Source organism: Panthera pardus, unplaced genomic scaffold (assembly GCF_024362965.1).
Source record: "Panthera pardus isolate Hobbes unplaced genomic scaffold, ASM2436296v1 HiC_scaffold_22, whole genome shotgun sequence".
Lineage (NCBI taxonomy): Eukaryota > Metazoa > Chordata > Mammalia > Carnivora > Felidae > Panthera > Panthera pardus.
This window is the reverse complement of record NW_026526788.1, coordinates 30,978,005-31,003,995: the sequence shown is the minus strand read 5'-3', so window position 1 is coordinate 31,003,995 and position 25,991 is coordinate 30,978,005. Positions and strand designations below refer to the sequence as shown.

The window sequence follows — 25,991 nt, the reverse complement described above, 5'->3', positions numbered from 1 at the left end:
ATTGGCCTATAAATTTTCATATTAAAACAGGCTTTTGTAGAATTGCATTATATCTATGGATCAAAGTGGGGAGCGATGACTTTTCTACAATCTTGACTCTTCCAATTCATAAACGTGGTATATTATTTATCTCCAATGCACTATTACATTATCGGTCTCAGTACTGTTTTGTAGGTTTTTGTATAGCAATCATTCTTTGTTAAAATTTTTTCTAGGGGGCGCCTGGGTGGCGCAGTCGGTTAAGCGTCCGACTTCAGCCAGGTCACGATCTCGCGGTCCGTGAGTTCGAGCCCCGCGTCAGGCTCTGGGCTGATGGCTCGGAGCCTGGAGCCTGTTTCCGATTCTGTGTCTCCCTCTCTCTCTGCCCCTCCCCCGTTCATGCTCTGTCTCTCTCTGTCCCAAAAATAAAAAAAATAAATAAATAAAATAAATAAATAAATAAACATTTAAAAAATTTTTTTATTTTATAATCACTGCTGATACATTGACTTGGGATCCAGGGACATTGCTAATTTATTGTTAATTCAATGGTTTATTATTAGATTCTTTTCATATGTCATCTTCAAAAAGTTGTATTTCTTTCTTTCCAATCATATGTCTTTATTTCTCTTTCTTGCTTAATGTACCGACTACAACCTCCAATATAATGTTGAATAAACTTGGTGACAGGAAGTACACTTGTCTTGTTCTCATTTTCCAAGGAAAAGCTTTTACAATATCACCACTGAGTATGATGTTAGCTGTAGTTCTCATCTATTCTTAGAGTATTAAGAGTTTTTATCACGAATGGGTGTTAGAATTGTATCAGATCCTTTCCATGTATCTGAAAAGGGTCTAGCATCCAGAATATACAAACAACTTTTACAACTCAGCAATAAGAAAAATAACTTACTCTTAAAATGGGCAAAGTATTTGAATAGACATTTCTCCAAAGAAGATACACACAGTGACCAACAGATGCATGAAAAGATGTTCAACATTGTTAGTCCTTAGGAAAATGCAAATCAGAGGCACGATGAGATGCTCCTTCCTGTGCACTGGGATGGTATAATCCAAACGACAAATAACCACAAGTGTTAGCTAGGTCGCAGAGAAATTGGAATCCTCATACACTACCAGTGGGAACGTAACATAGTACCCAGTGCGGCTACTTCGGAAAACGGTTTGACGATTCTTCAAAAAGTTGAACTTAGAGTTAACCTATGACCCAGCAATTCCACACCTATGCATTTATCCAAGAGAAATGGAAACATAGGTCCCGGCAAAAACTGGTACAGGAATGCTGATAGTGCCATTGTTCGTAACAATCAAAAAGTGGAAACAATCCATCAACAGATAATTAAATAAACAAAATGTGGCATAACCAGACAATGGAATAGAATATTTTTAGACACAAAGAATAAAGTGTTGTTAAATGCTACAACATGGACAAACTTTGAAAGCCTTATGCTGAAAGAATGCACCCGAACACACAAGACCTCATATACTTGTCATCTGATTCCCTTTACATGTCCAGAATAGGTAAATCCATAGAGAGAGAAAGTAGATTAGGGACAGGCACATGGAGGGGAAGAGAAAATGGGGAGTGACTGCTAATGGATATGAGATTTCTTTTTGGGGTAATGAAAATGTTCTGACACTAGACGGTGGTGATGGTCGCACAATATTGTGCATGTACTAAACTTTACACTTTAAAAGAATGACTTCTATGGTATGTATCTCTTTTTTTTTATTTTATTTTTTTACATTTATTTATTTTTGAGAGACAGAGAGAGACAGCATGAGCAGGGGAGGGGCAGACAGAGAGGGAGACACAGAATCAGAAGCAGGCTCCAGGCTCTGAGCTGTCAGCACAGAGCCTGACCTGGGGCTCAAACTCACAAACTGTGAGATTATGACCTGAGCCAAAGTTGTACGCTTAACCGACTGAGCCACCCAGGCATCCTTATAATCCAAATTTTCTTAAAAATCTCTCAGGAAGGCATCACAATGGAGACAATGACCCTGAATAAATCAGTTGATTTCTATATAAAGACAATGTTTTATACAACAACAACAAAGGAAATTGTATTTCTTTAGCACATGGATGCAGTGTACTATACAGGTCAGTGGGGGCAAGCCTATCAATTGTGTTGTTCAAATCTTCTATATCACTACTGATTTTATTGTTGTCTACTTAGTTACAGAGAGAGGGAGGCTAAAGTTGTTCACCTGATTGTGTGTCTACTCTGTTCCACTGCTTGAGTTTTCTTCTTTAGGTTCTCTTTTACATGGATGTTGGATCTTCTCTGTCTTCCATACCTATCACTTTCTCTCATATCTTTTCTTTTTCACTCTCCAGTTTATTTTTATTTCTTTTTAATTTCCTTCCTTTTCATCTATTTCTCTTATGGTATTATTTGTGTTATCTGTTCACTCTTGTATTCGTTCTATTTTTTTTTTCGTTTTTGAAATGGTTTTTCTTTGTAGAAAAAAAAAACCATTTTTCTTAACTCTATGTAAGCTCTTTTCAAGTCTTCCTTTTGTCCAATCTTCTCATTTATACATTTTTATGATCCTGAGCTATGCTTTAGTTTCATAGTTTCAGTCATTTTAAAAAATTCTTTTAGCTCATTTTCAAATATTTAATTAAAATTTGCATCTGTATTGTGGGCAAGTCTTTCTAGAGAACTTCATGGTCTGATAGCCTGTTATGCTCATTAGTCTCTTTTCTTATAAGACACCTGAATGGAACTGGATTCCTTCTCTGCAATCTTATTCTATTGCCCATGTTTTTTTAATTTTTTTTTAATGTTTATTCACTTTTTGAGAGACAGAGTGAGAGCAGGGGAGGGGCAGAGAGAAAGGGAGACACAGAATCCAAAGCAGTTTCCAGACTCCAAGCTGTCAGCACAGAGCCTGAGGCGGGGCTGGAACTTGTGAACCCCGAGATCATGACCTGAGCCGAAGTCAGTTGCTTAACCGACTGAGCCACCCAGGCACCCTTCGATTGCCCATGTTTGAGACAGGCTTCCCTGTACTCCTGAGTGGGATGAGTAGGTGAAGATTTCTTGGCCAAGATTCATGACTCTAGGGCTCCATCTTCTGTTGTACTGAAAAATGTTTTTGAAATTAGCTTCAGAGAAGTTTAAGATCTGCTTCCTCTGTTACTCTCCCCCACTATGTGTGTGTGTGTGTGTGTGTGTGTGTGTGTGTGTGTGTGATGCGTGCATTCACAGAAGCCAGGATCCCCTACTTTATCTTTATGTGGATCTTCTCTCTACTTGGTTCCTCATTGTCCTGTTATTTACTTCTGGCCATTTCCCCTCAGTGTAGGGCTTTGTCCTAGTTTGGCTGCTGAGCTTCACCATTTCATGGGGAGATGTCATGTGCTCTTGGGAGGATTAATTTACATCATAATTACAAAGCATTTCCCAAGGTGTCTGGCAGATAGTATTACACATGGGATACTTATGATGCTTATTAATGCCTACCCCCTTTTACCATACATACTAGTCCTATCCATAAACATAAACTATTTCCTTGATGTGAGTCTCTCTTTCTTGCCTCCGTACCTCTGCGCCTGCTACTCCTTTCCCTGAAAAACCTCTGCACAGTCTCTGCCACTCGCTGATCCTTTAAGAGCATCCTATTCTGGTTATATCAGTGGGTTAACTGGACCCAACCAACACCCTGGACCACCGCAGCTCCCCATTTTTAAGCCATACATCCCAAACCTCCTCTGAGATTTTACCCCAGTGGCATAACTTTTATTTAGATTTTTTTATTCTATGCCAATCCCTTTACATATATTACCTCTTAATCTCCACAACAAAACTCTGATTAAAGGCCCAGTTGGGTAGATACAATTATTGGCCTTCTTTTACATAGATGGACACTGAGGTGGAAAGAGACTAGATACTTATCCCAAGGTTGATTGTTGGTTGTGATAAAGCAGGAATTTTGACCAGGCAGTCTGGTCGAGTTTGAACGTGGTGCTACATCTCTGGATTGTAGTCTCCATCAAGGATGGAGCCCTGGCTTGCATGCCTTTGTAACTCTCTCTGTGATCATCAGTTCTTAGCAGTACCCGGCACAGAGTAGGGGTTCAGCAAAGACTTCCTCGATGAACTACAATAGATGGGTGTGCATAGTACGTTGTGTGGGTTAAATGCACGGGGCTGTGGGATTTTAGGAAGAAACTTTTCTAGCTGAAAGGCAAATGGAAAAGTCTCAGACACTGCTCAATTCCTTCCAAAGAGTCATTAGTCAGACTCTTACTCAGAACTTCTTTTTTTCTTTTTTCCATTCAGGTTTGAGCTCAGTGAGATGTTTATGTTTTCACAAGCCCTTGGCCACTAATAACTCATCGCAAAACTCCCAGACATGGCCAGGCCCAGCCCTCAGAACATTCACAAAACCCACACCAATTTTCTAAAGCTCTATAATCTGAGGCCACCGCTCTCACAGAGAAATCCCAGACCTACTGTTCTTTAATAGAAATATCAGAAAATTGAAAGGTCACTGATGAGTTAGAAATCCAATTTTTCCAGACATTGGAATTTCACTTGGATGTGGATTTACTAGGCAGCTGTATGTGAGCTGGGCTCTTAAGAAAGCACTGGCCTTGAGCCAGAAAACCAGGGCTTGGTCCCTGCTCTGCCACTTGTTGGCTGAGTAATGTTGGGCAAGTACCTCTCCTTGCTGGTTCTCTGTTTTTTCACTAAAAAATTAATCACGGATAACAACGTTCTGCTTATGTCACACCATTGTCAGGCATAGATGAAATAATGTATGTGAAGTTCTTTGCTATAGGCTGTGCTATACAAAATCAAGAGGGTAAGCCAGGGGAGCCAGTTGGGAAGGGTGGGCAGCCATCTTTCAACAGGCATCATGGGACCATTGAAGCAGATGAGTGGGCCAAGAAGGCAGTCTGGTGAAGAGTGAAGAATAGAGCAGAGGAAGAAAAGGAGATGAGGACTATGTAGTCTAAAAGAGAAAGAACAGGGGCACCCGGGTGGCTCGGTCGGTTGAGCGTCCGACTTCAGCTCAGGTCATGATCTCATGGTCTGTGAGTTCAAGCCCCATGTCGGGCTCTGTGCCGACAGCTCGGAGCCTGGAACCTGTTACGGATTCTGTGTCTCCCTGTCTCTCTGACCCTCCCCCATTCATGCTCCGTCTCGTTCTGTCTCAAAAAAATAATAAACGTAAATAAATAAATAAATAAGAAAGAACAGACCGAGTGAGGAGGCTGCTGTCTTTCCAGTTTCCGTAAGTACCAGCCTTCTGGGAGATTTCTATAGTAGGCCATCCTTATAGCAGCCCTCATTATCTTCATCCATTTAAAAAAAGCAAGAGACTCGAGTTCTACTACTCATTTCCATGATAAGTACGTTAGCAATCTAGATTCCTGTCTTATTAATCAATAGACATTAATATGGTGGGATAAACAGCAAACCAAGGGTAATTACCAATGCCCTCTTAGTATGCGTCAATCTCATATAAAACTGTTGTCGGTACGTAGCCACCCAAAACCTGGTCACAGCCATCATCCACCATGGATTTAGACTTCTTTCTTAAAGCAGGAAAAAATTTCCCCTTCACTAATGATGGGTGAGTTAACTGCGGTTGCTACACTTAACAGTCTTTTGAGTCTTTTGGAATGAAATAGAATAGAATGGATTAGTCTAGCACATAGTAGGCAATCAACCAACATTTATTTCATTGAATGCTTGTTGAATGGAATATTTATTGAATCAATAATACAGAATAGTTATTCTTAAAACCTACACTGCTGCAAAAACACCTAGAAAGGCTGAGTTGAATATCATGACATGTATCACAAAGCATGGATGAAACTGAAGATAAGTAAGAGAAATCCCAAGGGGTCAAAAACCAAAGAAGTGACTAGAGAAAAGACCAGGCAGATCAACCGTGGATGCCCTGAGACATATGCTGATCCAGGAAAAGCAGATCCCAAGTTACAATGACCACAGGCATCAAAGGCAATGATATCTTGGGGGGGGGGGGGGCGGAATGGAAGCTGAGATCATCCCACATAGAATTAAAATACATTCTCCGTGAGCTAATAATGTCAATGAAAGTGTACACTAGAAAAAGGATCTATTTGCTAGGAAAAGGAATCAAGAATGACGCTTGTTTTGAGTAAAAGGACAGAGTCTCTCCTAAAGCATGATAACCACAGACCTACCTTCCCTACATGTGTGGTTCAAATTTATACCACCGGTAGGGGGAAATATGCCAGGTCAACAAATAAACATAAATAGAAGGGTAGTACACTGACAGATGCCTCACAAAAGCAAGTGCAAGCCTGCTTCGAGACACTATTCTTCACCCAGGCAGGATTCCCACAGAGAAGTTGCAGCCAAGCATGATCACGGTCTAAAGTGCAGGCGAAATACCCGGGAATACAAGTCACCAAGAGGGGAGATTCCACTGACGTAACAAGATAAAAAATCGGATGCACCAAAGTCTTTGTGTATTGGCAAGCCTAGATGTAAAAGTTCAAATAAGTATGCTTGAATGCTTTAAAAGTTTTTCAAGAATAAAGGAGTGGCTGGGTGGCTCAGTCGGTTAAGTGTCCGACTTCGGCTGAGGTCACGATCTCGTGGTTTGTGGGTTCGAGTCCCGTGGCGGGCTCTGTGCTGAAAACTCAGAGCCTGGAGCCTGTCTCCCTCTCTCTGTGTGTCTCCCTCTCTCGCTGCCCCTTTCCCACTTGTGCTCTGTCTCTCAAAAAATAAATAAACATTAAAAAGATTTACAAAATGTTTTTTAAATAAATTATAAAAGAAAGAAAACTTTTTAAAGAACATAATCACAGAATGTGGAACAGAATGAAAACATAATCACAAATTTGGAACAGAATGAAACAGAGATCTTATAAAGAAAAAGTAAATCACTGATGGGGCACCTGGGTGGCTCAGTCAGTTAAGCGGCCCACTTCGGTTCAGGTCACGATCTCGTGGTTTGTGAGTTCGAGCCCCGCGTCAGGCTCTGTGCTGACAGCTCAGAGCCTGGAGCCTGTCTCCCTCTCTCTGTGTGTCTCCCTCTCTCTCTGCTCCTCTCCTGCTCGTGTTCTGTTTCTCTCTCTCTCAAAAAAATAAATAAAACATTAAAAAAAATACATCACTGAAAGTAAAAATTAATGGAAGAAAAATCTGGAAGACCACACGTTCTGAAGGTAAGACTGAGAGAAAAGGCACTCGTGCATTGCTGATAGAGTGAATACTGGTGCCAACCCTATGGACAATGTTCGTGTGTGTGAACATATATATACACTTCCAGATAACAAAATGAAATACACATTATGTTCTGATCCAGCAAATGAATGGGTTATTCAATTGCAACATTGTTTGTAAGAGCAAAAGACTATAAATAACTCAGATGTCTGTCAATGGGAGGCTGGTCAAACAAATTATGTTTCATCTATATAATGAAATACTGTGCAACCATTTTAAAAGATAAAAGAATGAGGAGGGGCACCTGGCACTCGGTCAGAAGAGCATGCAACTCTTGATCGTGGGGTCGTGAGTTAGAGACCCACATTGGGTGAAGACATTGCTAAAAAAGAAATAAGCTTAAAAAAATAAAATTAAGGGTGCCTGGGTGGCTCAGTCGGTTGAGTGGCTCTTAGTTTTGGCTCAGATCATGATCCCAGGGTTCATGGGTTCAAGTCCCATGTCGGGCTCTGTGCTGACAGTGTGGCGCCTGCTTGGGATTCTCGGTCTCTCTGCCTCTCTCTCTGCCCCTCCCCCTGCTCTCTCTCTCTCTCCCTCTCTCCCAAAAATAAATATATGCTCAAAAAATTTTTTTAATTAAATTTAATTAAATTAAAAATAAATAAAAGAATGAGGAAGCTCTCTAATGCAAATAAGGAAAGATCTCCAAAGTATACGATTTTAAAACAACATAATGGCACAAAGCAAGATGTATAATATGCTTCCTTTGATGTGAGGAAGGAAGAAAATAAGACATTCATACTAGTATTTATTTATATTTGTGTTGGGAAGAAAACTCTGAGAAGACACCAAAGAAACCAAGAAAGAAATAGGAAGAGGAGAAAAGGTTGTAGCTGTGGAGGTAGGCTGGAATGGGGCAGCAGTGAGATTTTTCAACGACAGATGTGAAACCTCAGATTCAAGAAGAACAAATCCCAAACAGCTTCAATTAGAAAGAAATTCCTATTGAGATACAGACTTTGCGGTAAAATTTCAGAAAATCAAAAACGAAAATATCTTTGAACCAGTTCCTCCTCCGCCACACACCCCCCCCCCCCCCAAATAAATTCTCTGTACAGGAATAACAGTTACACAACAGCAACAATGAAAGCCAGGAGCAGCGAAGTGATGTCAAAGCGTTGAGAGGTGTCAACCGGCAGGGACTTCAAAGGGCCAACTTGCTAAAATTATGATTCAAAACAAAGAGCAGAATAGAGATGTTTCAGGCACACGGAAACTGAGAGCATGGGCTGCCAGAGGCAGCCACCGAAGGCGCTTCTTGTGGGTTTACTTTAAGAAAAAGAAACTTATCTTCAAGGGAAATTCGGAGCTGAGCAAATAACAGGCAAAGAAATTGATCAGCGTGTGAGTAAATGTAAACAAATGTTGACTGTATCACGCAAGAGTACCCACGACTAAGCCGGTGCAGGAAAAGTAACACTGAGCAAAAATACCAGACAAAAATAACCCTGAGAAGGAGAAAAGGTGATTTTAGTAAATAGCATTCTTTTTTTTTTTGGGGGGGGGGGTTATTTCTGAAAGAGAGAGAGAAACAGAGTGCAAGCAGGGGAGGAGCAAAGAGAGAGGGGAGACACAGAATCTGAAGCAGGCTCCAGGCTCTGAGCTGTCAGCACACAGCCCGACTTGGCGCTCGAACTTATGAGCCATGAGATCACGACCAGAGCCAAAGTCAGATGCTTCGCTGCCTGAGCCACCCAGGTGCCCCTAGTTAACAACGTTCTAAGATCCTGAAATCCCTAGAAAGAAAAACAGGAAACTTAAGACCTTGCTAGGAATGCGTGTTAGCATTTTTTAGGGGCAACCACGAGAGAATCAGAAAGGCTCTAAGAGTAAACCACTAGAGAGAAAAGAATGTAACTTTTTAAAAGTTCAGTCAGCCTCAAAGAAGGCAGGAAAAGAGGGGAGAGAGCATGGAAAGGCAGGACAGCGAACAAACATAACGGTGATAGAAACAAACTCATGGAACAGTAATTATAAATGGACTTAATGCAGAATTACACTGCCAGTTACTCAGACTGGATGACATCACAAAAGCCAACTAATTATGTTTAACAGAGACCCAGCTAAAACACGAAAACAAAAGGAATTTAAGAGTAAGATAGAAGATATGCACGTGAGTACTAATCAAAAGAAGGTTGTCATACTTAAAAATTGTTAAGATGGTAAATTTCACGTTATGTGTATTTTACCAAAACTAAAACTAATTATACTAAAAAAAAAAAAAAAAAAAGTTGGGATAGCTCTGTTAACATCAGACAACTGATATCCCAGGGAAAAGCATAATTTGGGATTTAAAAAGTTTAAAGGGTTTAATTCACCAGGAAGACAAAGCGATACTAAGCTTGTTTGATAAGATAGCCTCAAAACATGGAAAGCCAAAGTTGACAGAACTCTCGCTGCAGGGTGAAATCTACAGGTCTTTCTTGAACAATCTATCTGTCTTCACAATGCGATATTTTAACCTGATCCTCCCAGTAATTAATATATGAAGAGACCATAGATTTGAACATAGTACCCTGCGTCAAAAAATCAGCAAACAGGTATTTTTCTCAAGTATGCAGGAACATTTACGAAAAACAGTTATTAAACCACGGAGAAAATCTCAGCCAGCATCAAAGAATGGCTGTCATACAGACAGACATGTCCGGCTACAGTGCAACTGTATCAGAAATCACTACTCAAGTGATAGTACTTAAAACCCCATTTTCTTGGGGCTCCTGGGTGGTTCAGTCGGTCGAGCATCCGACTTTGGCTCAGGTCATGATCTCGCGGTCTGTGAGTTCGAGCCCCACATCAGGCTCTGTGCTGACAACTCAGAGCCCGGAGCCTGCTTCAGATTCTGTGTCTCCCTCTCTCTGCCCCTCCCCTGCTTATGCTTTCTCTCTCAAAAATAAATAAGCATTTAAAAAAAAAAACATTTTTGTGAAAATGTAGAGAGCATACTTTTATTTTTTTATTTTTATTTTTTTATTTTTATTTATTTATTTTATTTATTTTTTTAATATATGAAATTTATTGTCAAATTGGTTTCCATACAACACCCAGTGCTCATCCCAAAAGGTGCCCTCCTCAATACCCATCACCCACCCTGCCCTCCCTCCCACCCCCCATCAACCCTCAGTTTGTTCTCAGTTTTTAACAGTCTCTTAGAGCATACTTTTAAATAACTTACAAGGTAAAGAAAAATCATAAGGAAATTTGGAAAATATTAAGAAAACAGGCAATAATGAAAATACTTCCCACCAAAACTATCAAAAGGCAGTATAAAAGATTTTGGGGGAAATGTAGTGCCTTAAGTATTTACATTAAAAAAGAAAAAGAAAAGAAAATTAAGCTAAGGATTCAATTCAAGAAGTTAGTAAAAGAATAATAGAAGGAGCCCAAAGAATACTGGGAAAAGGAGGGAAATGAAAAGGTAAGAATGAAACTGATCGAATGGGAAATAATGATACAATAGAGAGGATCAATGAAGCCAAGGGCAAGTTCTTTGAAAAAATTAATAAAAAATAGAAAAACTTTTAGCAAGACTCATCTAAAAACAGAGAGAGAGAAACAATGATAAAAAAAAAATTGTGATCAAATAGGGGGCATGACTACTGATTCAGAAAGACATTTTTTCTAGGAGTGTGAGAGACAACTATAAATAATGTCATGGCCACAATGGTGAAATTTCAGACAGATGGGACATTTTCCTAGAAAAATGTAACTTGCCAAAACTGATATCAGAAAAAAAAAAAAAAAAAAGCCAGAAAACTCAAACAGAGCTATAACTGCTGAAGATACGGACTCAGTATTAAAAATCTGCCCAAGTACAAAAATTGGGTGCCAATCTCTGGAGACTCTTCCACAGAATGGAAGCAGAGGAAAGACCCCTCCGGTCGTTTCGTGAGGCTGAGGGGAAAACCGACATAACCATAGCAACACATCAGGCTGGTGAGGAAGAAGAACCCAGGAAGAAGAGGAAACCGAGAATAATCACAGGAGGAAAAGAATGCCACTGGGACTGCATTTGGTATCTTTAAAACAGGCACGATAATTACAGTATAAACACTGGTGTTGTCGAAGGACCTCTCTGATTATGGTTCATATGCACAGAGCATGGAGTAGGTAGAGTTTATGTAAGTGGACGCAGTCAGGGTCAGGAGCTTCCTCGTGCATTCTGTGTAGACTATCCATGGAGCTTTTCTGTCAAAGGTAAATATTTTGTAGCCCTAGGAAAATGTACCCCCAAATCATACCAACACGCAAAAGAATGAAGCTGGACACTTTTCCAAACACAAAAATAAGTTCTAAGTGGATCATAGACCTAAATGTAAGAGTTAAAACTGTAAGACTCTTAGGAGACAGTATAGGAGTGTATCTCCATGACCTTGGGTTAGGCAAAGACTTCTTAGGTATGACATTGAAAATATAAGCAACAAAAGGACAAACAGAAATGTTGGACTTCGTTAAAGTTAGAAAGATTTGTGCTTCCAAGGACACTCTGAAGGGAGTGAATAGAAAATGTTTGCAAATCATATATCTGAAAAGGGTCTCAAATCCAAAATATATGAAGAACTATTAGAAATCAACAACAAAAAGACAAATAACCCAATTCAAATAATATACATATACACATATACATATATATGTATTATTCACATACAACTCAAGCATTTAAAGTGTACAGGTCAGGGGCCCCTGGGTGGCTCAGTCGGTTGAGCATCCGACTCTTGGTTTCGGCTTAGGTCGTGATCTCACGGTTTTGTGAGTTCAAGCCCCGCGTCGGGCTCTGAGCTGACAGCGTGAAGCCTGCTTGGGATTCTCTCTCTCTCCCTCTCTCTCTGCCCTTCCCTTACTTGCGCCGCCTCTGTCTCTCTCAAAATAAATAAATAAGCTGCCAAAAAGAATAAATGAAATGTACAACTCAGTGGTTTTGAGCTCAAAACCATTGGGGGGCTCAATCCCATGGGTCTGGGATCATGACCTGAGCTGAAATCAAGAGTTGGACGCTCAACCGACTGAGCCAGCCAGGTGCCCCATGAATTACATTTTTTAATATAAACCGTATAGATGGAGTCTGGCAATTGAACAAACTGTGCTCTTATTAAGACTTAGGCATCAGACGCAAAAGTGTGTTTAGTCCCTTTTTATTCTAAGCGTCATCTGGAGAGAACAACTGCCGTCCGTCACAGAGGCCCAAACGGTCACGGTAGACCTCCGCGACATCCTTGCTCTTTGATGGACCGACCCCACCAGGATCTCGTGGAGAGTAGCGACTTCACATGCCACTCGAAAGGTGCTAAATGCACATTGTGTCATCAAGAATCTAAGGATTCTTAGAAATCCCAGAGTCCTGGGGCGCCTGGGTGGCTCAGTCGGTTAAGCGTCCGACTTCAGCTCAGGTCACGATCTCGCGGTCCGTGAGTTCGAGCCCCGCGTCGGGCTCTGGGCTGATGGCTCGGAGCCTGCTTCCGATTCTGTGTCTCCCTCTCTCTCTGCCCCTCCCCCGTTCATGCTCTGTCTCTCTCTGTCTCAAAAATAAAATAAACGTTAAAAAAAAAAAATTAAAAAAAAAAAAAAGAAATCCCAGAGTCCTCCCATTGATTTTGTAGATGAGCAAACTAACCTGGAAAGGGGTTAAAACTACCGGCAAGTGTCACGCGGCAAGTTTCCCGCGAAGCGGAGACTAGAATCTGTTCCCTCTACCTCACTGTCTCTTCCTACAGGACTAAACTCACAGCCTCAGCAGCCTGACCCCCTTTTTTTTTTTAGTTATTTGCATGTTATTTTTATGTGAAGATGACAGCAGCAATAACATGGGGGCATTCAACAGATATGTTTTGAACCAGACTAGATTCGAAATACTTTTTCATTTCTTATGTTCCCGATGGATCGTGTCCCGATCCGTTCCTTAGAGGCTGACACATAATTTTATTCATGCGATAGTATCGGTATTATTCAACATGGAGGGCCTTCTCCCCCCGTGTTTAAATTTAATTTCGCTCTGAATATCTGATTTTGAGAAGGGTCAATCTGTTTTAATCATGATTCCTGTTACATTTATAAAAACGGTGTACATTTCTCTGAATACCACTCCAGAAATATTAATTCACAATAGCACTTACCGGATAACAGTCTCTCAAAAGTTCCAAAGATCGTAATATATGTCTTCATGCTGTCATGCAAACAACTACCTGGGTCCTGTTTATGCCCTTGTTCTGAAACAAGGCGCCGAGAGAAGGGGGTCAGGAGGCCGCGATTTCTGGAGGGGGGCACGGAGGGGAGGAGATGGGGCCGAGTTCCGAGAAGGCAGCGTGAGCCGCTGTTCCCGTAAAAGCAAGGCATTCGGTGGGGGGGGGGGGGGGGGTACAACAAACTCAAGGGATGAACCCCACGGTGTCACACGTGGTCTGGGGCCTGCGGCTATCTGTTCCTGTCACGTACACGGTTGGAAGATGAACTCTTGAGAACAGTCCCCCACTTACCCAGCTGTCTTCACCTCAGACCAGTGTGATTTTGGCCCCCAGAAGTTGCCCTGTGAGTCACTCGACCCATGGAAACCTCACCTCACCCTGACTTCAGGTAGGACAAAGGATGAAGAAGACCCCAAGCCTCTGGCCCCACCCACATCTCCCTCCCACTCGGCCCACCCCCCACCCTGTGGCTGCGACCTCAGGCCAAGGCTGGGGAGGGGCTGGGGACCGGTGTGGCCACCAGTTCGCCTCACAAAAGGGGGGAACAGGAAACCGTCTCCTGGAGTAGTGTTTGGGGTTCAGAGCCGGGGGCCGGGCTAGAACGCAGGTGTGGCTAGGAAGTGGGCCAGGGGGGTTATTTAGCGCCCCCTGTTTGGGGAGGAGGGAATGGTCACCCTTGCTCAGGGCCAGGCACGGTTCTAAGAACTTCACCCATAGTAACCCCCTGTTGTTCACAACCCGTAGGGTCTGCGTTCCAAGGATCTCCCTTTCTAGCTGAGGCACAGAGAGGCCAAAGTAGCTTGCCAGGCCACACAGCGAGAGCATAACTGAGCTGGCCCAGGCCCAGGCCGTGGGCTCCTAAGCCTCGGCGGCGAGCTCCTCCCCTGTACCGCCCCTTACGTGTCTTATGTGATGCCGTAGATCAGAAGCGGGGGAATGGGCCCTGCCGGCCTGCTCAGCAACCCAGAGCTGAAGCTCAAAGTCCTTGTGTTAGTGCCACACCAAGCCTCGCCTGTTTGCCCAGGCCCCCCACGGCCCGGGCAGCTCAACTTGTTGGATGAGACACTGGCCGTCGCGGCTTCATTTCCTGAGGGTTGTCAGAAAGGCCGGATGAGGAGATGAGCACAAGGTGGGTGCTGATGGGAGGGGAGAGCAGAGGGGACCCGTGACCACAGCTGGAGGGGCGGGGCAGGAAGCAGAAGTGATGTGAGCGGTGGCTTGGGTGATGAGCTGTGTGGTGAGCCTCCCCGGGGGCTGACACCACCATTTCAGGAGCCTCTCGTCGGGGAGACAGTGTCCGTGGGGGAGCGTCTCAACACAGGACTCCAGGTAGGGAGGAAGGCGGGTGGCAGGGAGGCTGGGAGCCCCCGGATGGGGATGGAGAGGCGCGGGAGTGAGGCCACTCTGTCCGGGGAGGAGCCTGATGGAGCAGGAAGTGCCGGGACCCACGAGACTGTGCTCTGTCACTGACTCGCCGAGCGTCCTCACGCCCACTCTGGGCCTCAGTTGCCTCATATAGGAAACGGAGAGGTTACAAGGCATCGTCCGTAAGGCCCCGTCCAATGCTGACGGGGAGAGCCGCTCAGAAAGCTGAAAAGAGGCTCCCTGGGAGAGAATACGAGGAGGACCGGGATGGAGATGGAGCTCCGTGGATTAAGGTTATGAACCGTACTGGCCTCCTAAGTGGGATGGCCCGAGGGCCTTTGAAAGATTGCCCTTCTCCCATTTATCTCTCTGGGGCCGGAACCCCACCATCCCAGTGACTCCTGTGGGTGAGTCCCCATGTTTCAGAGGAGCTGGGGTCCCTGGCAGGTGCTGGAAGGGACAGGCCTCTGAGGCATCCAGTTTGGATAGGGGTAGGGCCTGGAGACCCCAGATTACAAACAGGTCCACGTGAGGCTCCCGAGCCACCTCAAAACAGGGAAGAAGCTTCTAGCTGACGGTTGTCCGATAGGAGGCAACACATAGGTAGCTCACATACAGTGCCTGAGTGCCACAGGGCAAGGCGATGCCAAAGGAGGTGTGGACGCCAGGAGATCTGGAGAGGGGACTTGCCGGGCCTCCCCACACGGGATGCGAGGGCACAGGCACATCCGAATTCAGGCTGCCGCTCTCCCATGAAGCTCGAGAGTGGACCGCAAAGGGAAGGTGGGGAGAATAAGGGCAGTGCGTTTTTTCTTATCCAATCCCATTAAGGGCCTCGTGGGAAAGAGACAGACAGACAGACAGACAGAGAGTGGGAGAGGTGGGGCGGGAAAAACATGCTTGTTCTGGGGCCCACATGACACTTCTCCAGAATCCGGGCTTCTTTAGGGTCCCAGGTCCCTCCCCAAGTTTGCTATATCTACTCTCTGTCCCCTCCTCTGTGTGCAGAGCCCCGTCCCCACAAGCAGCAGCTGTGGTCCTGGGGACAAAGCCATCAATCTGGATCCCCCGTTAGGATTAAATAATGAAATCCTAGCAAGGGGCTCCTCCCGGCTGTGTGACCTCGGGCGCGTCACTTCCCATCCTGGCCCCATCCGTACATGTGGGGGATGGGCCAGGTCTGCAAAGGTCATCGCGGCTCGGACACTCAGTCACTTCGGAGATAGCGCGTTCCCTCTCCATCCCATACGGCCTGACAGTTCACCCTCCGTACCTCTGCCCACAGCTTCCCGAGGCCCAGACGCCCCCGTCTCCGCAGCTCCATGGGTGCCTGTGTGCTCCTCCCGGGCCTCCTCCTCCTGCTGCTGCCCCCCCCTGCCCCAGCCCCCTGCCACACGGCCGCCCGTTCCGAGTGCCGCCGCAACCGTCCGTTTGTGCCCGGCTCAATGCTGGCTGGGGAGGGCGTGGACGTGACCAGCCTCAGGCGCTCGGGCTCCTTCCCGGTGGACACCGAGAGCTTCCTGCGGCCCGACGGCACCTGCACTCTCTGCCACAACGTCCTGAAGGGGGGCGCCCTTCAGCGCCTCCCTCTGGCACTGACTGACTGGCGCGCCCAGGGCTCAGGCTGCCAGCGCCAAGTGGTCAGGGCCAAGGCCAGTTCCACCGAGGGCGTGGCCAGGGAAGCAGCCAGCAACATCCGCAACGACTGGCGGGTGGGGCTGGACGTGTCTCCCAAACCCAGCGCCAATATGCATGTGACCGTGGCTGGCTCGCACTCCCACATGGCCAACTTCGCGGCCCAGAAGACCTTCCACGACCAGTACAGCTTCAGCACTGACTTGGTGGAATGTCGCTTCTACAGGTGAGAGCCGCGGGGGGTGGGGGCTGGGGGGTGGTGAGAAGGGGCTTGGGAAAAGGTGTGGGAAACTCAGAGTGGTCTGGGAGCCCTGGAATGGTGGCGGGGGGAACTCGGCAGGGGAACCTGCACACTGGCTGGTACGGTGCCCTCGGGCCTCCTCCCCGGTGACCCTGAACAGGAAGAGCCCCGGGAGAGAACAGGCGGAGAAGAAGCAAGCAAGGCCCTGCTAAGACGCCCAACACGGTGCCATTCAGATCTACTGAGTCCCCTCTGTCCTGTGGGCAGGAGACCTGGCAGGAGACTCCCCACCACTGGGCCTCATTCGCACGTTCAGCCACAATTCGTGGCTGTCATGTTTCGGGCTCTGTGCTGGGAATTCGGGCCACGGCACCAAACAACAGCGGTCACAACCCCAGCCCTCCGGGACGTAGGTCCCACACCCCAGAAATGCATGGTCTCCGTGGAGGCCCCGAGCCAACCACCCTCGTTCCTCTCACAGTGAGACAGGGTGCCATCTTCCCGTGTGGCCAGAGTAGTCAGGCACCCAATGCAGGGGACAGATGGACAAAGGCCACAGGACTAGTTTCCAAAGCTAGAGGGTCATCATCGGTGCAGCATCGTCACTTTTATAACCAGAAAATAAAAAGGAAAGAAAACCTTATTTTGGAAAGGACACGCAGAAATACCTGTACAGCATACCTAGGTTACCAAGGGACAACAGACAGGATGGGCTTCCCCGCCAGCTCACTGGTTCGGAGCTCGGGCTTGGAGCCAGGCCGCCTGGGTTCCAGCTCTCTTTCTACCAGTTCCACGTGACCTTGGGCAACCGTGAGGGATGGCCGAGGGGGAAACTAACCACCGCTGGCCATCTGATGTTTCTCTCTCCCTTTAGCTCTCACCTGGTACACTCTCCCCCACTCCACCCCAATTTCCAGAGGGTCGTCAGAGACCTGCCCCCCGACTTCAACACCTCCACCGAGGCCGACTACCTCCGGCTCATCTCCAACTACGGCACCCACTTCATCCGGTCCATGGAGCTGGGCGGCCGGATCTCGGCCCTCACCGCCCTGCGCACCTGTGAGCTGGCCCTGGACGGGCTCGGGGCCAAAGAGGTGGAGGACTGCCTGGCCGTCGAGGCCCAGGTCAGCATAAGTGGCCGTGCCAGCTCTTCATCAGAATTCAAGGCCTGCGAGGAGAAGAAGAAGCACCACAAGATAACCACCTCCTTCCACCAGGCCTATCGGGAGCGCTTTTCCGAAATAGTTGGTGGCCACCACACCTCCGTAAGTGACCTGCTGTTTGGGGACCAGGCCGGGCCCGAGCAGTTCTCCGCCTGGGTGGCCTCGCTGCTGGACAGACCCAGCCTGGTGGACTACACCCTGGAGCCTCTGCATGTGCTCCTGGAGAGCCAGGACCCGCGGCGGGAGGCCCTGCGACAGGCCGTGAGCAAGTACGTGATGGACAGGGCCCGCTGGAAGGACTGTAGCAGGCCTTGCCCCCTGGGGCAGAAGAAGAGCCCCCACAACCCATGCCAGTGTGTCTGCCACGGCTCAGCGGTCACCAACCAGGACTGCTGTCCCCGGCAGAGGGGCCTGGCCCACTTGGAGGTCATGAACTTCCAGGCGTCAGGCCTGTGGGGAGACTCTTTCACTAGGACGGACGCCTACCTGAAGGTCTTCTTTGGAGGCCAGGAGCTGAGAGTGAGCACAGTGTGGAACGATAACAACCCCAAGTGGATGACGCGGCTGGACTTCGGGGACGTGATCCTGTCCACGGGGGGGCCCCTGAGGGTGCAGGTCTGGGACCAAGACCACGGCTGGGACGATGACCTCCTCGGCACCTGTGACCAGAACCCACAGTCTGGCTTGCACGAGGTGAAGTGTGGCCTGTCCCACGGTCGCCTGAGATTCTCCTACCATGCCAAGTGCTTGCCTCACCTGAAGGGGGCCACCTGCCTGGAGTATGCCCCTCACGGTCTTCTGGGGGAGCTTCCCGGAAACCGGAGTGGGCCGGTGTGGTGAGAAGAGCCAGCCTTGAGAGGACACGTGGGCCTGGCCTGAAGGGGTTCTCACAGAGGGAGCCAGGACCGATGCTCATATACCCATTAGATGGAAAACTGAGGCTTACTTCCCCCCCACCCTGCTCCCCCCCAGTGAAGTGGCTGAATTCACAGGCCAGCCCTGAGACTGCTGTCCAAACTGCCTTAGCCTCCTGATTTTCTCGAGCCCTGGAAATGAGCCGGGGCCAGGCCACCGCTTAGGCCAAGAGCTGGCTAGGAGACTCTTCCTCCCAGGCTACGTGGTATCATTGCACGGCTTCCTTTCGCAGCCCTTGCTGGCGGCCGAGTCCTTCATCTAGTCGGGTCTGACCCTGCCCGCCCCAGCTGCTCTCCTTGGTCTGTCGTCTTTACGCACCAAGCTTTGCCCCTCCGGCAAATCAAGGGCCATCTGGACCTGCCTCATGCGCGCACAGCCTGACAGAGGACTAAGAAACATGACGTGACGTTGACCACGACGGTGACGGTTGTGGCAGAGGGGAGGAAGGGGCCCGAACGTGGCCCTGGAGACCAACTTCCACATCAGCAATCTGCTAGGACAGGCGGCTCGCCCTGGGGCAGCTTTCCACTTTGGTTGGAAATGGGGGGGGAACCCCAAAGAGTTTGCTTCCCTCATAACTCTTAATTCAAGAAACAGCAGCACAAGCTCAGTGATCAGAGGCAACAGACACTCAGGTCCCGGCCGGGAGGCATCGGGAAATGGCGAGGACCAGGTGGAGTTGAACAGCAAATGCTTTATCTAGAGGGGGCCGGAGGCTGTGTGCCCGCCAAGCATCCCTGTGCAGCAACGTGAGTCCGGGGCTGGCAGGTCCTCCAGTTTCTGAAAGCAACCAGAAACCCCAACTTCACTTCTTTGATTGTTGGCAATGCATCTCCCTTTGTAAAAATAAACCCAGGGGCGCCCGCGTTGCTCAGTCGGTTGAGCGTCCGACTTCGGCCCAGGTCACGATCTCGCGATCCGTGAGTTCGAGCCCCGCGTCGGGCTCTGTGCCGACAGCTCGGAGCCTGGAGCCTGTTTCAGATTCTGTGTCTCCCTCTCTCTCTGCTCCTCCCCCCGCTCATGCTCTGTCTCTCTCTCTCTCTCTCTGTCTCCTTCAAAAATAAAGAAGCAATAAAAATAAAAATAAACCTACAGGGCCAAACATGGCCCAAGCCAAAGAGAACGTGTGTGCGGGCCATGATTGACCCAGAGCCGTCGGTTTGAAAACTGTAATTTCAACAGAACCCATTTGAAAGGCGGAGGGCTCTCTCTCCCCTGTCGCACAGTTCGAGGGGAGAAGGCGGTGGTTCCAACAAGGTGGTGGCTGAGGCTTCCTGGCCTTGGCGTCCGGTAAGCCCCAGAGTCTCCGGTTGCACCGTCGAATGAAGTGGTCTTTGTTTCGGGCGCCTGGGACACAGGCCTTATAGAACACAGGCCCTCGGGGGTGGGTGGCAAGATCCCTGCCTCCCAGAATTAGCAGGATTTGGCTGTGCGGGGCGGCCGTCAGAGGGGCTCAGATTTGCTGGCACGGCCTCCTGACTGTCTTTGAAACTCCCTACAAATGAAGCCCTTTGAGGTTTGGGTGGACCTGTACTCTCAAAAGCTCAGCAGTGATATCACTCTCACCCTGGATCCCGAGTAGGGCAGGAGGGACTGGCTGGCTCTGAAAGCCTGGTGGAAGCCAACATTTTTTACACCTTTCTGTTCACAGCCACACACACAAACAAGAGCACCAGAAAAACCTTGAAACGTCATGCTGGCTGCTGCACTAATTGAAATAAACACGGGTGTGGGCCGTACCCCTTGGGGAGAGCCGGGGCAGGGCAGGCCCGGCCCAGGGGACAGCCCCAACCAAAGAGGGGAGACTTGTTTACGTCCCCACATGATCACTGACCTCCAGCAATCCCTTTGTTCCCTGGGCCTGGGTTTCCCCAAAAGGACACTCTTCATTTGACTCCCATCTTAGGATGCTTTGGCAGGGGGCCACGAGCCTTTCTAGAAGGTCGGTGCCACATAAAGGGTACTGAGCGGTTATCTTGCTAACCCTCCTGGTTTTGCACATAGGGAAGCTGAGACCCAGAGGGAGGGACGGAACCGTGGTTACGGAAGTTCCTGGCAGAGCCGGTGCTCTGGGTCCCAGGCACGCACAGCTTTGGAGAGACTGGTGAAAAGGTGTGGGATGACCAAGGACGAGGAACGGCCCGATGTTGTTGAGGGGGCGGCTCTGGCACCCTCAGCCCTAATTCAAGACCCAGTATGACATTGTTCACCTCTATCCCCACGCAGACAATGGGAGACTGTCACACCTGAGGCCACTTGTTCGTTCCGGAGATTCTGTGCCATGCCAGAAAGCTTCCATTTGTCCTTCTGAGGGTCTGTCCCCACGCTGTCACCCTGCTCTGGCCCGGGACGCCGATCTGTCTGCACCGTCTGTCAGTGGGCAGGAGATGCGGGCACGGAGAGTGCGTTTGCTCCCCTCCCCCGTGAGGTGGCCATGGGCTAGCCGGGTCACTACTCCTCCCCAGGAGGCCTCTGCCTGTCCCCTCTTTCCGGGCTCCAGCAACCGCACCCTCTCTCATCCTTCAGACCCCCACCGGACTAATCCTGAGTTGTCACACTAGGCTTGTGCTTCTCCGCAGCTCCCCACACCTTTGTAAACGGGCCCTTTATGAACAGACCTTCCGGAAATTATTATAATTTGAATTTGCCATCGGCTTCTGCTATGGTCTAAATGTTTGTGTCCCCTCAAAGTTCGTATGCTGAAATCATAGTCCCTGAGGTGATTTGGGGGGGGGGGGGCTTTGGGAGGGAACATGAGTGGAAATAGAGCCCCTACCAAAGAGGGCCCCAAGATCCCAGGCCCTTCTACCTTCTGAGGGCACATGAGAACGTGCTGTCTACAAACAGAAAACGGGCCCAACCGAATCCACCAGCACCTTGAGCTGAGACTTCCAGACTCCGGAACCATGAGACGTAGATTTTCTCCTGTTTGTAAGCCACCCGGCTGTGGGATCTGATCGCAGAGAAGCGAGCCACTCCCACTCCCTGCGGCTGAAAATGCCTGACTCTTGCTTCCCCATCGTCCTCTGCAGCTAGGAAAGGACACATGACGGGACTTGTGGGATGCACCCGCCCCCCGTGTGGGGTCCTGGCAGAAGCAGAAGTGAGCCTAGGATTTGCAACCAGGTGATTTATGTGACAGGCAATCTCAGGAAGCCTGGCCCGGGTAGGGGGGGAGGGGAGGGGAGGGCGGCCCACATTCAGCAAGTGGCCAATGAACATACACCTCAGGGTCATCCCAGCTCGGGGTGGGAGGGAGGTGGACATCAGGACACCACCTCCATCGGTCATTGGTTAGAGCTAAATTCCTTTTCTACTAATTTCACCAGACCCAGCATCTCTTTTTGGCCAATAAAAACCCTGGTTGATGACACGGTATCCTGTCTTCTCCCCTGGCTACTCCAACCCCCCCCCATCCCCTTTCCCAGCCTCCCGCCCACCCCATTCTGCTGGCCCAGCCTTAGAAGCACTGCTCAACTGTCCCCAGCACCTCCCTCCCCCTTCCCAAGGGCATGGAGCACCGAAGGGCTGGGACCGTCCACAGGCCCCATCGTTTCACGGATGGTTATAGACAGGGTTACGGAGCACCGTCTGGAAATCGGGTCCCGTCCACCAGCCACGCACAGCGTCTGGCCTCTTCTGGCCTGTCTGATGGGGGAGACAGATGTGGACATGAAGGACGGTAGGGGGAGCAGGCTGGCATCCAGCTGGGGGGGGGCTCAGCTGCATTGCTTTTCTCTCATGCCCCCTCTTAGGCCCCGGCGATCTCTCCTAAGACCTGAGGCTGGCGCTGAGCACGGCCCAGTTTTTGCTTGTTTTTTTGTGTTTTTTTTTTAAATGATTCCTTTACAGCACTTCATCTCCCTGCAGACACTGCGTGGTCCCTGAGGTGTGGCCCTGCTGCCCTGGAGGCTGAGTCAGGGTCTGGCGTGTGTGAGCCCACGGGGACCTGCTGGAGAACAGGCGGGGGGGGGGGGGGCGGGAGGGGAGGGTGGCGGGGAGGGCCCTGGGCGAGGTGCAGGGCCCTTGCAGTTCTGAGAGGCTGCACATCCTCTCCCCAGTGTTGATCCCGCCACGTCTGCCACCAAGACCGGGCATTTCCTCACGCTGACCTTTGTCCCCTGGTGCTCATCACCACAGCCTCTCCGGGACAGCAACATCTCCTGGACGTGTCTTCCTACAGCCTCTTCACTGATCGCTGGGCTCCTGTCCGCTCCTCGGGGCCAACCCCCCCCCCCCCCACCACCACCACAGCCTCCCTGGAGCGGGCACCCAGCCCACGTTCCCGTGGCCCACGGCTCTGCCGGAGGGCCTGTGTGGGGCCCACTGCACCTGCCCCCTGGAGAAGCCAGAGGTGCTCAGGGCCCGTGTCCAAGCACCACCCGTCCCAGAACAGCCTTCACCCAATGGCAGATGGGAAGCAGGTAGTGTATAAATGGTCCAGCTCCCTCGAGGCCGGTCGGGGGGACATGTTCTATGCCGACTCCCAGGGTTCCCCAGCAGGGTTAAGCTGCCATGGCCACAGCGGTGACTTGCCTCACCACCTACACTTTCTCGGCTGGCCTCCTTCCCGGTCTCAACTCCTCCTTCTCCTACTGGGTATTTTCTGGAATCGCCTCTCCATATAAACTACCTGCCTGGGAATCCCTGTCTCAAGGTGTGCCTCTGGAGAAACCAGCTGAGACACACATCTGATTACATCATCGCTTTGCTTAAAACTCTTCATGGGGGACCTGGGTGGCTCAGTCGGTTGAGCGTCCGTCCGGCTCTTGGGCTCGGCTCAGGTCATGATCTCACAGGTCTGTGAGTTCGAGCCCCACGTCGGGCTTTGTGCTGATGGTGCAGAGCCTGCTTGGGATTCCATCTCCCTCTCTCTCTCTGTCCCTCCCCTGCTCTCGCTCTCTCCCTCTCCCTCGAAAATAAATAAATAAACTTAAAAAAATCTAAAAAGAAAATATCTTTAAAACTCTTCACTCGCTCCTTGTGGGGCCCAGACTCGCTAACAAGTCCCACATGCTGACCTCGCTCTCAACTCTGCCCTCGCCCTGTATCACTGAGCTTCCTGCTTCCTCTGCTGGCCATGCTCTCTCTAGCCCTTCCCACATGCTGCCTCCTCTTTCTGGAACTCGTCTCTACCCTAGGTCCTTCTCAGCCTTCAGGGCTCAGTTTCAAAGGTAGTTTCTGGTACATCTGGAGGGCTCAGTCGGTTAAGCATACAACTTTGGCTCAGGTCAGGATCTCACGGTTCGTGAGCTTGAGCCCCCCATCGAGCTCCACAGTGACGGTGCAGAGCCTGCTGGGATTTTCCCTCTCTCTCTCTCTCTCTCTCTGCCCCTTCCATGCTTTCTCTCTCAAAAATAAATTAACTAAAAAAAAAAAAAAAAAAAAAAAAGGTAGTTTCCTCCAGGAAGCCTTCCCTGGCTTCCAGGTCTAGGTCACGGCCCACTGTAAGGGCAAGGGCCATTTCTATCTTAGTCACAGATGAATCAACCCGTCCGGCACCTGGCATAAGTTTGATGCCTGGAAAACACTGGATGGATGATCAGCGGCATAAATGAACGAATAAGCAAATGAAACCCGTCAGTCTTCCGGCCTGTGCTTGAACTCTCCCAGAGGCAGGAGGCTCATCACCTCTAGAGGTAGCTGCTCTATACTGTGAGCCATCACATCACACATGTATCACCTCCAGCCCTAGTAGCGGATCAGGGTTTCTGGGTGTCTAAAGCCTCTGTCCGCGGCTCGGTCGGGCAGAAGGACCAACCCCTAGGCTGCCTCCAGTGCTGGCAGTGGCTGCCCTCACCCTTCCTTCTGTGAGGCTGCCACGAGAGGACCACACACCGCCCGGTGGCCCAGCCGCCCCCTCTCTGATAGTGACAACACAAACGAGAGCCTGGAAGTAAGTTGATGGGTAGTCCTTCCCTGTACGCACCCAGGCCTCTCACTTCTCAGCGGCCCCAGGCACACCTGAGCCGGCTCCGGCCGGGCAGTTCTTTGGGCACAGCTGGTGCCCACTCGGCCGAGGCAGGTTGTGACCCCAGAAGGGCAGGCCCGCCCCTTTAACCTGCTCATGGGATCCCTCTCCACGCCCCCCCTGCCACCCTGCTGCCTGATGAGGCCTTTTCCAGCCGAGGTTGCCACAGCCACACACAGGCAGGGGCCAGACTGGGCACCTGCCTGGCTTGGCACCATTCGGGATTGGGAGAGTGGGCCTGGTGAGCTGAGAGTCTCACGGGGTGGGTGGGATTAGCGTCACACACAAAGAGAGATCAACCCCCACTACGGACAGGACGCCCGAGAGCAGCCAAGCCAGGCCACAAAATGAAATGATCTCAGCCACGCATTGACCCCAGGCTAGCCAGAAACCTCTCACATGAACCTTGAATTTGAGCCGAGCCTGAGCCCCAACCTCAATCCCTTCTCTGTAGTACACCGTGATCCTACAAACCGCCCCCCTCCAGATCCCGGGGCCCCCGGCTGTATAACAGGGGCCAGAACACTGATTTCTGCACCACTTTCCAGATTGGATGGAGGCGGGGATGGCGGGGGGGGGCGCTGGCCCCGGCCCTTGGAGGGCATGGCCGGGTGGGCCCAACACCCCGAATGCCCCTGGGCACACCCCTTGAGCACCACCTTCCCCATGCTTGGAAGAAGCCCTGCCTGGCTTGCCTTCCTCTTTCCAGAGACCCAGCCGGCCAGCCCCAGAACGGCTGCTGTTATTTTGCGGGCTGGACTGGAATCTGTTTACTGCGGGGCTCCCACTGCACATCTGGGCTCATAGTTAATCTGCACAACAGCTGGTTCCCAGCTTCCTCTTAAAAGGGCAGTGACGTCAGCTCGCTGGCAGGACACCGCTTTGCCCCTGGGAAGCCCAAACTCCCTGTGGGACTCAACCATCCCGCAACGAGGCTGACCTCCCCTCTCCTCCCCGAGATCATCTTTGTCCCCCTTTCGTCCCGTCCACATTCGCAGGAATCAGCACCTCTAGGACTGGGGACCTTTGCCCAAGGTCCTGCCTCTCACTGGCAGAGAAGGTGACCCAGCAGGGGCATCGTGGCCATCCACGCCTATGCTTCTCCCACAGCAATGGGGGGGGGGGGGGACTTCATGTGATTTTGTTTTGTAGAGCCATCTTCCAGGATGGGGCAACTGAGACCTCCCTGCCTTTCCTTGCCTCTTCACTTCCATTCTTTTTCCCTCACCAACACCACAAGTGAAACGCTAATAAGTAACGTTCTTGAGCACTTACCGTGGGGTTTTA

General features: G+C 49.7%; 1 protein-coding gene across 3 annotated transcripts in view; it reads left to right on the top strand.

The window, feature by feature from the left end:
* The first annotated feature begins 14,594 nt into the window (after positions 1-14,594).
* PRF1 (perforin 1) overlaps positions 14,595-25,991 on the top strand; it is a 261,612-nt gene continuing 250,215 nt past the window's right edge. The window contains exons 1-3 of one of the 3 annotated variants that reach the window (XM_019444434.2): positions 14,595-14,743; positions 16,065-16,640; positions 17,530-19,842. In XM_019444434.2, coding sequence (XP_019299979.2) covers positions 16,102-16,640; positions 17,530-18,658 — 1,668 coding nt within the window. In that variant the 5' untranslated portion in view covers positions 14,595-14,743; positions 16,065-16,101 and the 3' untranslated portion in view covers positions 18,659-19,842. Of the gene's footprint in view, positions 14,744-14,793; positions 15,073-16,064; positions 16,641-17,529; positions 19,843-25,991 lie in introns of those variants that run through there. The other 2 variants (XR_008416718.1, XM_019444433.2) reach the window with 2 other exon arrangements.